A 16,912-nucleotide genomic window follows, 5' to 3' on the forward strand; every position below is an offset into this window, starting at 1 on the left:
CACTCAAACCAGTATTCAAAAATTTGGGAAATTACTCTAACACACTTAAATTATACCTTTCATTCAGTAGATAAATTATTCTCATAGTGGTATCTCCTAGCCTTACTCATCGGGCGTTTATCTATTTCTTCGAGTTCACTATCAACTCTGGCGCACGATTCTATCATCCATAATGTGGCATAGCCTCAACATTATTTCTCTTTTCCTCTAGTACACGATTTTTCTAAATATCCTTATCGTTATCGTGACTTAGGTTCCCTCATCGTTATCGTGACTTATGCCCCATCGTTAAGTGACTGATGCCCCACGTTGGGCGCCATTTTAATGAACCCTTTAGGTCCATATTGAGGGATACCTACCTTCCTTACCTATCAGCAAAGTTCATGAGATCTGTCTCTTGGGTCGTTTCGGGTTCTTCGTCACTTGCTGAGGTAAAGGTAGGGTTCATTAATTCTAATCTATCTACTGGAATGAAAGGTCTATTTAAAGGATTCCTATTTATTCAGGAAAATTCTGAAGTAGTTTACTATGTCAACGGTGTCATAGTCAAATGTGTCCACTGGACACCACAATCATTTTAACATAAATGTCAGAACACTGGTGTGAGACTTTAACATAACTGCCTGATGGGCATTCTTACTAGAAACCATTGTCTCAATTATTAATCATTTAAGAAAGGAAAGTCTGGAAATCCTTAAATTCGGCTTCCATGTGAGATCACATGTACCATCATAGTGATTCGTTATGGTCCAGCCCTCGTAACACGAACTCTGGACTCTGAGTATAATTAAGGCCGTCCAATCGGTGTGTGCCACACAGTGGTTCTACGGCATGGACCCTTAATTGAATCGATGTGACCTGCGTCTATGTCATGGACCGACCTCTAATCTTTTAAGTTACTTTAAAGTCATTGTGGATGATGACCGCAAGGAAATGACGCTACAATGGCATATGGCCCTAATCTAAGTCACTGAGGTTGATGACCCCCTGACCATCCAAGTTTCTAGGCTGAAGGCTAAACACAATTAAGTTACATCGGTTGATGACCAAAGTTTCCACTTTACTATCCCCAGCACATTCACTGCTCAATCAATCAAAGTTCATTAATTACAACAATAGCAATGCTCACAAACTTTGTGGCAGTAAAATCCATTTCCTTCGGATATGTCCCTTTAATCTTTACTTTTATTTTTAATATTCCCCAGACAACAAACTAAAATTTCCAGAATGCATCTCCAAGTTATTCGCTTGATTAAAGTTATTTCAAATGCGGTTTCACTGAATTTAATAATTTAATAAATTTAAATGATTTAACGAAATATTAACCAACAACAAATTTTATCTCCGCGGACTCTGGTTTCCTCACAAATTTCTACGCAGCTGTGATGTAAAATTCAATATTGCGATGTTTATCTGGCTGGAAAAGAATTTGTTACATCATTCATGTCCAGCTATATATCTCATCTCGTGATATCATGCTTAAAAATCTAATCTAATCCTAACCGTTTAACACTTGGATATCCTAATAATCTACGTACAAACCAAACAACTCGCCATATAATTACGATATCATATCTCGTCATTACCATTATGAATTTTGCACACCCCTCACAGACAAATCGATCATCACGACCATCGCTCTATATTTTGGACAACCTTGAAATTGGGTTACTCTGTTCCTTATACTCAAAGTTCATGGTTTCCAATGTTCATTACGTCCCCAATTACAGTATTTCACAATACTTAGATCATTACTGGCTATGAATTTTCAACTAAATCCAGCATTTTAACGTTTTCCTGGCCGAGAATTGCAGTACAATCTCGACTCCACTCCTATTCCCGTTATTATCCCCGCTGTCCGCTTAGGTCTCTCACCCCATGCTCGCTTGGCAGTTACATAAACCACCCGGTTCGTTCTACCTGACTGACTTCTCAAAATGCTCCCTTTAAACTCTGCCGACATGATTTAACAAATACGATATTCTACCCAACAAAATGCACAGATATGCTTCCAGATGCCCACACTAATTATACGCGTCGCCAATTATACCGCTATGGATTTCTATGAATTTCTTTCCATTCTCAACATTATAAAATATTCCTCGGGTTATCATATCCCGGCTTCAATGACAGGACTCTAACCTGATTCGCACATCTCATCTCAACTCATATAAAACACTCCTCGGGCTCTGTGTCCCGGCTTCAATGACAGGTCCAACCTGATTCACAAACTAACCTCTGTTTCCCAGCTCCACAATTATCATCGACAAAGAACTGGAATAAAATCCTCACTAGAAATTCCGACATCTAATATCGCACAATGCATTAATCATGAATAACTTCGCATAAATGATATCGTATTTAATAACTTGATTTTTACGAGAAATGACTGAAACATTCTACTAGATCTTTTATTGTCAGTCAGACACAGTTTAAAATGGGCATTAAAAAAAAAGAACGTTTCTCTCCGTGACCAAATTCATCCCCTAGGTTCTCACCCGACAGCGCGCTTCCACTCGATTGAAAATGAGTAACCATGGATTATTATTATTAACGTCAAATTGCAGACAGAAGAATTTTACGTCGAATGAACATCTTACATTGACATACAGGCAGTACACTCACACGGATGACGATCTACATTGGACGTGATATCACTTCGGAACCCTATTCAATAACTTTTTACAACATTATATGGCACTCGCAAGACTTCAAAATTTTATCCAAGTGGAAAATAAAACAAATGACTCTTTTAGTCGTACTCTCACATTTACAAAACTTAGTAGGGCGACCACTGCGTCGTATATCCCCATTCAAATACAAGAAATCACGAGACAAGATATAAGAGGCAGTAAGATGGAAAGTCACATTACCTTATGTAGTCACCATTTGTTCGTCATAGGGCTCACCTGCGACCCTGGCATTTTATTTAGCCATTTTTACATTCATGGCTGTACATATCATTGTGTTTCTTCAGGTTTCCTGGAATAAAGCATAAAAAAAAAGAAAATACCCTTCACTTGTTTGCGGAGCGCACACGATGGATTATAATTATTCCCGCACACGAATTACTTAATCACATTAGAATATTTCAGTACTTTGACCGTCCTATCTGATACACTTATTTCTCTCAAGAAAACTATCTCCCCATGGAGTCAAGACTTAGCCGCAATGGCTAAAATCTGCAGTCGAACTCAGTCTACTTTCGTTGATTTGATTTCGCAGAGCAGCTCAACAAATTTTCGTCCGCTTTGTATCACAAATGCCGGAGAAGGAAGCTTCGTCATGGCGTCCCTTCATATTTATAGCAGTTACCCCCTCTCTTCGGATCTCTCCCTTTGCCGCCAAGAAAATTTCTATAAATTTTCTGACTTACCTAAACTGCAATTTCAAGAGTTTTGAAAGTGACTACATGCTTGCTACATTTCTGGCGGTAGTGTTCATGGACATTTAAAAATTTTACGGGTTCGATTTGTGAGATGATTGACCTCCTTTGATAGGCACTATATTTTTTTGACTTGGCGTGGTCACGCCGTGTACACGCGCTTTGAAATAGTTCATAAAAATTACTTGAGATTCTTCCGCCGTCGACACGTGTGGTTGACGTCACGTACCCCAGAGCGTGGGACCGAAGGTAATCACCCCCTCGTCACGTGTCAAATCCATGCTATCAAGAATCCAACTTTTAATTTAATTGTATTATAATGCATAATGTTCTTAGGGCACAAAGGTCATGGGTTCAGTAGTTACCAGCATTTCTACTCCGTATGTTACAATTGGTATGAAATACTGTTTATATAATGTTAATTTAGTTCTCCTGGGTACTTTGTCATCCCATAAAAGCTTGTTCTACATTCTCTAACCGTTCTCCGTCTACGTTCACTCGGCTTCTCTTTTTCTCTTTTCCGCAGTGCATGACTACAGTTTTCTTTTTACTAATTACCATTCCAAACTCCTTCAGACTTTCATTCCTAATGTCCAGTGTCCTTTGTACTTCCTTTTCTCCCTTTCACCAAATCACCACATCATCTGCAAATACCAAAGCATTCACTTCATCACTACTGATACTCTGTTTAGCACGTTTTATGATTTCATCCATCAATATAATAAACAATAAGGGCGACAGTGCACTGCCTTGCTTGAGACCTTTTTTTGTATACAATGTCTCAGACTCACCACTCCCCACTTGTACACTGCTTTTACTCTCATCATAAAAACATTTTTATCTTGTCAATTAATGATTCTGGTACATTCCTTTTCAGTAGGCATTCCCATACATGTTTTCTCTTAACTGTATCATAAGCTTTTTTCCAAATCCAAAAATACGAATATGATTTCCTTGTTCCTTTCCAGATGTTTTTCCATTATCGTTCGCACTGTAAATATCAAGTGTATTGTTGATCTATTTGGTCTAAAGCCATATTGTTCTTCCTCTAACTTTATTTCTGTTATATCCCTTACTCTTTTCTCTATGACTTTCTGCATTATTTTTAGCCCATGTGATTAAAGGGTTATAAACCAAACCAACCCGCATGGCGCAACAGCCCCGAAGGACCATGGCCTACCAATCGACCGCTGCTCAGCCCGAAGGCCTGCAGATTACGAGGTGCCGTGTGGTCAGCACGACGGATCCTCTCGGCCGTTATTCTTGGCTTTCTAGCCCGGGGTCACCATTTCACCGTCAGATAGCTCCTCAATTGTAATCACGTAGGTTGAGTGAACCTCGAACCAGCCCTCAGATGCAGGTAAAAATTCCTGAACTGGCCGGGAATCGAACCCGGGGCCTCCGGGTAAGAGGCAGGCACGCTACCCCTACACCGCGGGGATGGCGATAATTTTCACATTCCTTCCTTTTTTGAACAGTGGTACAATGCTACTTTGTTGCCAATCTTCAGGTATCCTTTCATCCTTCCATATGGCATTGAGGGCTCTGTACAGCCACTGTAGTCCAATGCTTCCTGCTGCCTTAATCATATCAACATTGAATTCTTTTCCACTTGCTTTACCTTTGGTCATTGCTTTCACTGCCCTTTCAAGTTCCAACAATGTTATCGGGTTCTCTTCTTTTTCTCCATCTATTATTTCCATTTTCTTATCTCCTTCTTCCTCCGAGCAGTCATCCTCATTATAAAATGTTTCCAAATATTTTGCCATCACCTTCTGAAGGCCCTTTTCGTCATGTACTATGGAACCAACTTCCCTCTCTAATGCCTTGATTTTTTCTTGATTTATTCTTTTCGATTTTATTACTCTGTATAATAGTTTCTGATTTTCTCGACTATCTTGCTCAGTTTTGTTGTTAAACTCTCCCCAACATTTCTCCTTTTCTTCTTTGATACTCCTCTTGTAGTTTCAATCTTTTGTATTCCACATGTAACCTTTCTATCTTATTCACATCCCTCTGATACTTTTTTTTTTTTGCTTTTCCTTATCCATTTCTTTCTTCACCTTGTTCCGTTCTTTTATTTATATTTTTATTTTGTCTGTCCACCACCGTGTCTCCTTTCCCTTAAGCTTTGCTTTTGTTTTCCCGCATACCTCAATTGCTGCTCCCACAAATGTCTGTCTTAAATTGTCTCACTCTTCTTCTTCACTTCGTATTTCCGTGTTAGACAACTTCCTTTTCATACAATCTTGGAATGTCATTATTTTATCCTCCTCCTCCTCCTCCAATTCCCAAATCCTGATCTTTGGTTTCTTCTTCAATAAAATTTTAGGGATTTTTAGTTGTTTTAATTCCACAATTAATAATCTATGATCATTGATCACCTGCTTCTTAATCTGTTTACGCTTCAGGGTTGGTTTTTCCCTCGGACTCAGCGAGGGATCCCACCTCTGCTTCCTCAAGGGCAGTGTCCTGGAGCTTCAGACTCTTACCTGCTATGCTCAACAGGGTCCTTGTGGTGGGATGGGAAGATTGGAAGGTATAGACAAGGAAGAGGGAAGTGCCCGTGGCCTTAAGTTTGGTAACATCCCGGCATATGCCTGGAGGAGAAGTGCGAAACCACGGAAAACCACTTCCAGGATGGCTGAGGAGGGAATCGAACCCCCCTCTACTCAGTTGACCTCCAGAGGCTGAGAGGACCCCGTTCCAGCCCTCGTACCACTTTTCAAATTTCGTGGCAGAGCCGGGAATTGAACTCCGTTCTCCGGGGATGGCAGCTAATCACACTAACCACTACACCACAGAGGCGGACAATTATCTTTTTTGCGGTAATAAAATTGTACATTTTCTGTTTCTGTCCCCTTAATATTGCTTCGCCACTTAAACTGCATATAGTCTACGAGCACTCGCCGGGAATGCTGAGTTTCAAGAGATTCTCTCGGCCGTTTTCCCGTGTTTCAGAAAAACCTCCAGACGGACACAAATTGAACTGAACCAACCTTTTTGTATACCTTGTTTGAAATATAAAGAAACGAAATATGAAGCGTGTTCAGACCAAATTGTATCGTTTTTTATACATATGTGTTTTTTCCACTTAGATACTCAATAGGTGTTTGTTATTTTTCAGAGAGTGGAGAACAGCAGCGAGTGCCACGTTACTCAACATCCTCAGCCTAACGACTCAGGTGAGTGAGATTACTGTTTTCCTCATCTAAGAAATATTTATTCATATTATAACAGAAATCTTCCAGTATGTGTTCGTCTGTTTCTTTTTGCTGGCCAATGTTGAGAACCACGGAACGGATTGTGTAGCCGTTTTATCGCTGTATAGCCTCTAAAGTCTCAAGACCAAATTTTGACATTTAAAAAAACATTTTTAATGGACCCTTAGATAACACGATATGACAAATCTGTAAAAAATAATATTTTAGATTGGGGGCAAAACGTTTGGCCATTGGGGCCTTTGGTGATTCTGTGGGGGGGAGATTTTAACATCAATTTAATTTCTTTTCTGTTCGGTTTGAGCTTAAGGGGTAAAACACGCCATGGATATTGCACCCATAAGCGAATTTGGCCTAATTTAATTCACAATTAAATTGAATATTTCACATATGAGATACCACAGTGAGGCTGTGAAACTAGCAGTCACAAAGGAACTTTCTGGCGCCAGTCAGACGGCGAGAGAATCCATGAAACTCTTCTCTAGGCACGACCAAATTGTAAACCATCCTTCCAATAAATTTTATGACACCGCCTGGGAGCGGCGACTTGCTGGTCGTTCTCACAAGAAAAGCACGCGTTGAAGCCTGACCTACTTGGCCAGGACAATAGAGGACAACGACTATAACCGCCAATTCTTGGGAGGAAGCGGATGCACCCACGTTTGGAAGGGCGCGAAAGTCTCAGCCAATCAGGAAATTCTAAATTTGAATGAGCTGTCATACCGGGAAATCTACAGTCAGTATCTCGCGATCTGAAGCCCGATGTGGTAGTGAAAAACAGTGTCCTGACTTCTTTATAATATTTGGTGAATTATCAGTACCAATCTGTGGTTAATTAGTGCCTAATTATTAAAATTCAACTTCACACGGAGGAGTAATAGGATCTAGAAGAAGGAGCTGTCATGGCAGGATGAGGCCATCCACCGGAAGAAAATAACACCAGTGACGCGCACCGTCGTGTGGATTATCCTATGGTCATTTCCCGCGGCGCAATATCACATGTGAGTCGGACAAAATTTAGGAAGTTTTGCATATAAATTTTGAAAACCATAACCTACGGATGTACGAGAAAGCGCTCCCGAGGACTAGATTATTACGCCACATCCCTTCCACGGAACTATTTCCAGGTGGTGGGAGGAATTTCTACAAAACCCAGCGACCACAGGGTCGAGCTCTCAGTGTTTTGAGTCAATTCTCAGTCGTTCAGTACTCTCAGTGTTTCGAGTTCTCAGTCGTTCTGAATTCTCAGTCGTTCTGAATTCTCAGTGTTTTGAGTCATTCTCAGTGTCTTCAGAGTTCTCAGTTCTCAGTTATTGTCTCGAGTACTTTTAGTGTTATTTCAGTATTCTCAGTGAATTTACGTTTGACAGAGTGACAGAGTGTGTCAGCAAATGCATTTAGTCAGCTTTATTTTGGCTGGTAAGAAAGCGATTAGACACTTGTAGGCATTTTTAGAAAGCCTTATATTATTTACTTGGGAGAATAGCATTTCAGAAAATGAACATTTTCACAGACTTTTACTGTAAATTCAGGGAGAGTAGGCAAGAATTACACTTTCAACTCAAATGAACTCACATTACTAGTCGAGGGAAACAAGTCCATGTTTTCAGCATATTTACAATAAACATTTCTAACCAGCGGGGAGTGTTACATGTGAGATCAGTATAAATTTTCTCCACAACATAAACTGTATTTTAGCTTGTTTCTACCATTCTACAAACTGTTTGGCAAGCGAGATGTTTACGGGGAGAAACCAGTAAAGACAGACAGGAAGGTGATTGACTTTCTTCAATGGAGACCGCAATAGTCAACCTTGAGGAGACAGTTATGTCCCAGTAGGGTGAATGTACTGTTAGCTGTAGTGTAAACAGAGCTGAGGGATCGGCGAGCAGGCCAGCAGGTGTTTTGCAGATAGATAGCGAGGCGACCATCCTTCTACACAACAGGCAGGAGTCTGCAGTGGCATTTTCTAACTTTCACTGGAGTGAGAGAAATACGAGTGTTTTATGCTAATATAAACGTGTGTCACGGCATGGCAAGAACGTGTCAAATTTGCGTGTGTAATAATCTGGAATACCACATCAGCTTGAAGATGGAATTCTAATTTCCAACATGACCGGGGCCGGTGGGTGAACCGACCTGCCTCCACCATCACAGGTATGAGCATCATTATAATGTAAATAAATATGTAGGACCGTGGCAAAATCGATGATCAATGTAGTTTAGAGTACTAGGTAGGGTTGTAAATAATTCACAGTTTTATAATACTGCTAATAATAATAATAATAATAATAATAATAATAATAATAATAATAATAATAATATAATAATAATAATAATAATAATAATAATAATAATAATAATAATAATAATGTTTATGTTGCACTTTCAGATAGGCTTATTTTGTGCACTTTGTTTAAGTAGATGTTTGTTTGCGTGTATTTATGGTTGATTTTGTAGTATGTCACTTTGACAGTTAGGCAGCTTTGATATTGGATCTACGAGTGTAATGTCAGTTTATTATTATTATTCATCATGATTTTAGATCGTTGGTTTTGAGTCGATTTTGTTGGAGTTTTGATCTTATGGACGCCGTCGCGATGATTTCAATGTTTATTTGCTATTTTTGCGCATTTCACCTTGTTTTATGTTGCGGGACCATCCTTCTGATGTCCGGTTTTGATTGTACTTATCCCGCGTATTTTGCGACGATTTTTGGTAGACGCGAATTTTTATTTCTGCGTAGTTGCAGTGGCGCATGTTTCAACATTTGTGTTTTGAGAGGCAATCTCGTCATTCTTTGTTTTGATAGAAACGGTGAGCGCCATTGATGAGTCAGCTCTGTGATTTTTGTGATGTGTTAACAGTGAATGATCGAGAGATCGAGCTAGATGATTAATATCCCTGATGAGCTACGTTGATGATGGAAATATGATATTGGGACCATGTCTTGATTTGTCGTAAGAAGCCGTAATGTGCACGACAGATATTTGTGCCCGCCGGATACGAGCGAGGCTGTGTTGTGAGAATAATGAATAATAATGACGTCGCGAATTAATGAATAAAAAGAATTGTGAAATAAAGAGTTTAACCACGTGTGTTAAATGTGTTACGACATGGGTTACGATACTACAGGCAGGAGCCTGTATTTGTTTAAATAATTCCAGGGAAAGTAGATGCTCGATAAAAATGCTAGCCAGTGTACAACGTGAACAGAGCGACGAGTCAATGTGTTTTGAATATTTATGTAGAGTCACGATTGACGTGAAGTAACAGTAATTTGTCCATCAAGGTTAAATAATATCATGTCCAGACATTTATCGTCTGAAGTTTGAGATTGCCGTCAAATTCGCAATATTTCATTTTGATACTCGCAGCGGGGTATGTTTTTCTGGTGACTCCGAGTTTGTTTTGCGTTTTCTATCCTTTTAATTTCCAGTAGGCCGCGATGGTGGGATCCAGTTTGCTTATTTGTTTTCTTTTCTGTTTGTACTTTTACTGTTTATTTGTAGGACGCAAGCGTATGTGAATTATTTATATTTGATGTGATGTAAATAGATAAGTGTAGCTAGGCTAGTTTTTTTTTTTGATCTCTGTATTTTTTTTGTCGGAGCAGTGTTTCTCCGTTAATTAATGTAATGATGTAAATACCATTTCAGATGTTAGGTTTATTGGATCATCGATTATGTCACAGTCGAAATGTTAGTGGTATGCTCATACCAGGCATCTAAGTAATTACCAAACTTTCTTTTAAAATCCACTACATTTTTATTTTGAAATGAAGCGATCTTTAAATAAACCAATTGTATAAAACTGCCGCAATAAATGGTAAATAAGAGGGCATCTGCCTCCATCTAGTGGTGATACCACGAATATGAATTAATAATGAAACGCAGTCAGCGGCAAAATTCTATAGAAATTTTAATGTACAAGGATCGCTATCATTTGATAATGTTAACATCAGGCATTTGGCCTAAATTTCTGTTTATTTTAAGAAGTCCAGTCTATCACAGACATGCAAATGAAGTTTAAAATTTAGATGAGTGGTTGGATACACTCAGAGTGATGTTTCGATAATTAATTTGGTTTAATCATGAAGTTTTGTATAAGACAATGGTTATGTCGGAAATGAAGTGTGATGTTCATGGTTGTTCTGTTTTCTTCGAATTTATTCCTTAAGTAATACACTTGCTTAGTGCAGTCCATGATTATTTAAATTTGGGTATTTTACCAAATGAGCAACAGGTGTTACACATTTCATAACTCCTATAAGTCAGTGGTTTGATGGCATAACAGAATTTAATTTTACTTTATTGTGAGTCAACTATTTTAAATTTATTTGGGAGATATCTTTCTCCGTAATGTAATTCTGCATTTCAAGAAGGTGGTCTTTCTGACCAGAGTTTTAAACTGAGTCATTTTATTTAACTTGAAGACAGTGTCAACAGAGTCTGGTATATTTTAATTAAGGTGTTTTGACCTTCAGTCAGTTTACTTAGGCAGTTTATGATTGTTTGCAAGGCAGATCCTTACTCTTTAATATTTTATTAGTCACTGTTATTTCATTTGTTTACATTTTTTTCACTAGTTCAATTTACGTTCAATTTTCGCACTTTGCTTTTATTTAATAAATCAGTCTTTTATTTTATTTTTAATTCAGTCTTGGGTACCGTCATTTTAGTTAGTTTGCCCCTTCTTTTCATTCCCTCACTCCTTTATCAGCGGGTGGCCTCTCCGGGGATAACGGACGGGCACGACTGAGAAAGAAGAGTCTACATGCAATGGTGAGTATGATTTTACATGTCATTTATTACAGGAGCAGCCGGCGCACAGAAGAAAGAAGAGATCACCGCAGTTGTTGCCTTTAAAAGGGCACAGGGGCCGGAGTGAGGAGTGAAAAGCGTGTCGCCCAACTTTAGGGGCTAGATTTGCTTATCCCCGGGACTTTGCACTTTACATTTAATTTATTTTGTACCCAGACTAACAGCCATGAACATAGGTTTACTGAATATTGATAAATATGAATGCTGTGATAGTACTGTTTGACAAGTAGTGGTATTAATTATAAATGATATGTTTTGTATAATTTTATCCAAGTTTAGGATAAAATTGTTTTGTATTGGTAATTACTGTGTCTTGCATGTGTTGGAGGTATTGTTGGGGAGCCTGATGGTCTCAGTCGTATTCTCTCAGCATATAAAAATGTCGATTAGCCAGGAGCAGTGGGACATGTTGATTAAAACCATTAACGATTTAAGTGTAACAACTAGTGAGTTGAAATCGAGTCAGGCCGAACTATCGAATAAGATCGAAAGTAGCCAAACAGAATTATCTGACGAACTGAAAGCCAGTCAGGCTGAACTTGTAAACAAAGTAGAAAGTAGCCAGACAGAATTAGCTGACGAATTAAAATCCAGTCAGGCTGAACTTGTAAACAAAGTAGAAAGTAGCCAGGCCGAATTAGCTAACGAATTAAAAACCACACAAGGCGAATTAAAATCCAGCCAGGTAGAGTTAGCCAATGAGTTAAAAGCCACACAAAGTGAATTGAAATCTAGTCAAGCTGAACTTGCAAATAAGATTGAAAGTAGCCAAGCCGAACTTGCAAATAAAGTAGAGGCAGTACACGGACAGGTCTTGGAAGAATTCAAACAGTGTGAGATAAAGCTCGAGGAGAAATTTATAAAGAGCCAGGTTGAATTGAAGAAAGAGTTACGGGAAAACCAGGATAAACTTATGCAGGCGTGTAATGCAAACAGGCAGGAGACGATGGAAGAAATAAAGAAGTTAGCCGATGCACAAGCACAAATACAAGAGCAGTTAGACAGCCATAGCGCGACTGTTGAGGAAACTATGAGGGAAACCAGGGCGATGGTGTAAGATCAAGGCAAGGACTTAGCTCGAGGTATCATACTCTTGGAAGAGCGTATAGATAAAATTGAGGATGAGACTAGGAAAGAAATGAATAAAGTAGGCGTACAGATTGGAGAGACCCAGGAGAAAACGAGCCACGAAATCATGACCTTAAAGTCGGAGACCCAGGATATTACAAAGAGGTTAACCGAACTGTCAGAAAAGATAGCGGAAACTGAGGGTGCGATTACACTCAGTGAGCAGTCAGTAAGACAGGAAGTTAACGAGGTCATAGAGGGAAAAATCCAGGCAATTAAGACCCAGGGTGAAAACCTCTCGACCTTGGTCAAGATGCTAGTAGACAAACAAGCTGAGTCCCAGGTAGCCAGAGAAAGTAGGATACAGCCGCAGTATGAGCCGACACAGACCGAGCCGATAACACAAATATTTAACATGGAAAGGACAATGCCGGAAAGTACGCAAAGAACTGAAGCTTCCACGCAGATCATAAACATCGTGCGTACGAGTGACGATCAACCGAAGAAATTTAGTGGAACGTCACAAATAACCCCAAAAGTATATCTTAGGGAATTGAAACAATATTTCCAAGATATTAAAGCTCCAGAAGACAAGAAACTACGCATAGTAGAAAAATATCTGGAAGGACAGGCGAAGACCTGGTACTACGGTTTCGTAGATACTTTTAAGACGTTTGCAGATTTCGAGAAGGCTTTCCTCGAAAGGTACTGGTCCTTATCCACACAACAAGCACTCAGGATGGACTTGTACACTCGCAAGTACATGTCGACACAGCCCACACGATACTTAGACTTCTTCTTAACACAGCTCGTCAAACTTCGACAATTAGATTCTCCGGTGTCTGACGAAGAGATCGTGCAGACAATAATCAAACCATTTCCGTCGGACGTGCAGAGAATGCTCATTACAGCGAGGGTAGATGATCCAGCTCAAGTTGAGGCCATTTTAAGGGAGCTAGACGCTACATCCACTAATAATGTACCGCAGAGAGTGACCAGACAGACGCAGGAACATAGGGCTTACCTAGCTAATGCCACCAGTGAAAATGCACGAGGCAATGCGCAGGTAAACGGCCCGAATTCAGGCGCTGTACCGCGGCGAGATACGAACACGAGACGCCAGGAGGAAGAAATCCAACGTCCGTGGTTTAGAAAACCTAACTATCCAGACAGGCGACCGCGCTACCAGGACAGGCAGCCATACCAAAGGAGGTACCTCTCACGTGACAGAAGGCGATGGGAAGATCGAGGAAGAAACAGGCCTTACTATCGCGACCCTGAAAGGAGATGGAACGAGAGAAGGAATTACCAGCGAGATAGGAACTCGGACCCGAGGTATCAAGAGGGGCGCCGATACATCAATGAACTGAGTAACAAACAGCAGCGCGATCCGTGGAAACAGGCAATCGAATCCCAAGACATGAACCCGGATATCACAGGAGCCGAAAGCCTCGAGTTCCAGCAAACAAGAAGGAGAGGAAGCGAGGACCGCAGACCGCTCAATCCGAATGCACCGACGTACGAGGGGACCGGTGCTAGAAAAAAAAAACTTCAATTTCGAATTAGTAGCTCCATTAGACACTGACTCAGCCACACATTCAACCATTGAAAATGAAGATTGGGAGGTAGCAAAGGTAGATTCGTGGATAGCGCAGCCTGAGGACTTATTAAATGATGAATTCAAGCAGGAGAGCCCACAAATTTTACCTCTACCTGTGATTAAAATCAAAATTTACGGAACAAGTATTTTAGGACTATTAGATACTGGTGCGAGTATCAGCATTATTTCGAGGACTCTGTTTAATGATTTGAAAGAGAGAATGAGCCTACCTGAGATTCCAGTCTCGACAGTAAAAATAAAAGGGATTGTGCCAGACAAGGTGACTACCTGTAAGTCCCAGACATACCTGGAGATGACAATAGGGAGCTCAACCTACAGTCATACATTCATCATAATGGCCAGAGTTAACTACAACGTAATTCTTGGAGCTGATTTTCTAAGGGAAACACATGCCGTCATTGACCTTGCAGGGGGCGTTGTGAGATTCCGAAGGAATGGAGGTCACGACAAGGTGGCAATAAATCCGGAAACTGATGAGGACGAAGCAGATAACAGTACTGACGGAGAGTTCCATGATATCGTAGGAGCCGAGCATGCGGATGAACAGTTAAATATTTTGGACCATGAGGGGATTTTTACAGACATTTTTATGGTTGATACTGCAGAAGATATTGAAAATTTAATCAATGACAAGGTTGCAGAGTTTAAAGGGACGAAAGAACAGAAAGATCAATTAAGAGCCTTCTTAATTGAACATCAGGCCGTATTCGATTCCAAAGTAGGCCTCATCCCTAATTTTACATACGCTTTCAATGTTTTGGACTGGGAACCATACAAACGTAAGCCGTATCCAGTGCCAGAAAAATACCATGAGGAGGTCAAACAAATTATCAAACAAATGGAAGAAAACGGGATAATTTCGAAGCGACCTACTCCGTACGTGAACAGCCTTGTCATAGTAAAGAAAGCCGACAATTCCCTGAGGCTGTGCCTCGACGCTCGTCAATTAAACTCCAAATTAATCCCGGAGAATGATCAAGCCATGCCTATTAAGGACGCAATTCGTCGATTTAGAGACATGGAAGTTTTCACAGGTGTAGACCTGACCATTTCTTTTCACCATATCCTTCTGCATGATAAGTCGAAGTTACTAACAGGGTTTATGTTTGATCAACAGACCTATGTCTTTGAAAGACTCCCGTTCGGAACCCGCAATTCTTCTAGCGCTCTCATACGGGCACTTGACAGGAACCTAACAGACGAAGTCAAAGCAGTTACTACTTTGTACATCGATGACATGATAATCGCAACTAAAACCTTTGAAGAAAACCTCCAAAATTTAGGCAAACTGTTTAAAAACCTTATAGAAACCGGATTCAAGGTGAATATCAAGAAATCACACTTCTGTCAGCCGGAAATCCTATTCCTAGGACACGTGATAGACGGCAAGGGAATCCGACCAAATCCGGTAAAGTTAGAAGCGATAAGTAACTTCCCTAGACCTACCAAGGTGAAACATGTTCGCCAGTTCCTTGGTATATGTCAATTCTTTAGAGAACACTGTAAAAATTTCACCGAAGTCGTAGCACCACTACAAGACCTGCTCTGTAAGAATAACAGATGGAAATGGACACAGGAAGCAGAGACAGCGTTCTCAAATACTAAAGAACTGTTAGCCAGGAGCATACAATTAGCGTATCCTGATTTTAACAGACCATTTATCCTTCAGACAGACGCATCTAAAGTAGGCATAGGTGCAGTCTTATTCCAGGAACAGGACAATGAATGTAAAACCAAGGACTATTTAGGCTTTTACAGCAGAAAACTGAGGTCACACGAACGGAACTACACAACTACAGAGCTGGAAATGCTAGCCATAGTCCAAGCCCTACAGCACTGGCGGAAAGTTATTTATGGATTTCCAATCGTCATAAGAACTGACCACAAAGCTTTAACGTTCATGTTAAAATCAGCTGTTTCATCTGACAGAATTACTAGATGGTCACTGTTCGTGCAGCAATTTAATTTCACCATTGAACACTGTACCGGCAAGGCAAACATCTTAGCAGACGCCTTAAGCAGGAACCCAAATAAACGTGAAGAGCAGGTAAATCATGTGGACTTAACCCAGGAAGACCGAAATGTACTACTCCGACTGAGCCAGTTACCAACCTTTCAACAGGCTGATCCAACCTTACAGCCGATTATCCAGTATTTCCAGCGAACAATTCAACAAGGGGACCCTCGTTATGACGAAATTCACAAGGCCGCACAAGAATACAGATTGTTAAATAATCAATTGTTAAAATACGCAGATAAGGATCATACTAAATTAAAGATTGTCGTCCCGAAAGAATTACAGGAAGAGCTAATATGGCATGTACACCGTGTTATTGGGCACGGAGGTATTGATAAGACCGTGGCCACAATTCAGGAAACTTTCATCTGGAAAGACCTAAGGAAAACTGTCAGGGATGCAATAGTTACATGCGACACTTGCCAGCGTGTCAAGGCGAACTCCTACCTTTTAAAACAGAAGCCAATTCCCATTCTACCGTCAAAGCCCCGTGAGTTATTCGCGATGGATATTTATGGAAAAATCCCGAAATCACGGAGAGGCAATCAGTTCATATTAGTCACCATGGATGTATTTTCCAAATTTACAAACCTTTGTCCAATGCAAAAGGCCAATACTAGGTCAGTTTTAAGATGCATTAATAGGGAAATAATTCCGGCCATGGGAAAACCGGAGAAATTATTAACAGATCACGGAACCCAGTTCACCTCTGCAGAGTTCAAAACAGGTTTAAGGCAATTAGGAATACAGCATGTTCTGAGTTCAACACGTCACCCA

At 40.2% G+C, this 16,912-nt stretch overlaps 1 protein-coding gene across 1 annotated transcript in view; it reads left to right on the top strand.

Annotated features, from left to right (window-relative positions):
- The window catches only part of LOC136880944 (uncharacterized), a 177,599-nt gene that overhangs the window by 24,921 nt on the left and 135,766 nt on the right, over positions 1–16,912 (top strand). Inside the window, exon 3 of the mRNA XM_068229175.1 lies at positions 6,513–6,570. Coding sequence (XP_068085276.1) covers positions 6,513–6,570 — 58 coding nt within the window. The remainder of the gene's footprint in view (positions 1–6,512; positions 6,571–16,912) is intronic.

The sequence above is a fragment of the Anabrus simplex genome, chromosome 9 (assembly GCF_040414725.1).
Source record: "Anabrus simplex isolate iqAnaSimp1 chromosome 9, ASM4041472v1, whole genome shotgun sequence".
Taxonomy (NCBI): domain Eukaryota; kingdom Metazoa; phylum Arthropoda; class Insecta; order Orthoptera; family Tettigoniidae; genus Anabrus; species Anabrus simplex.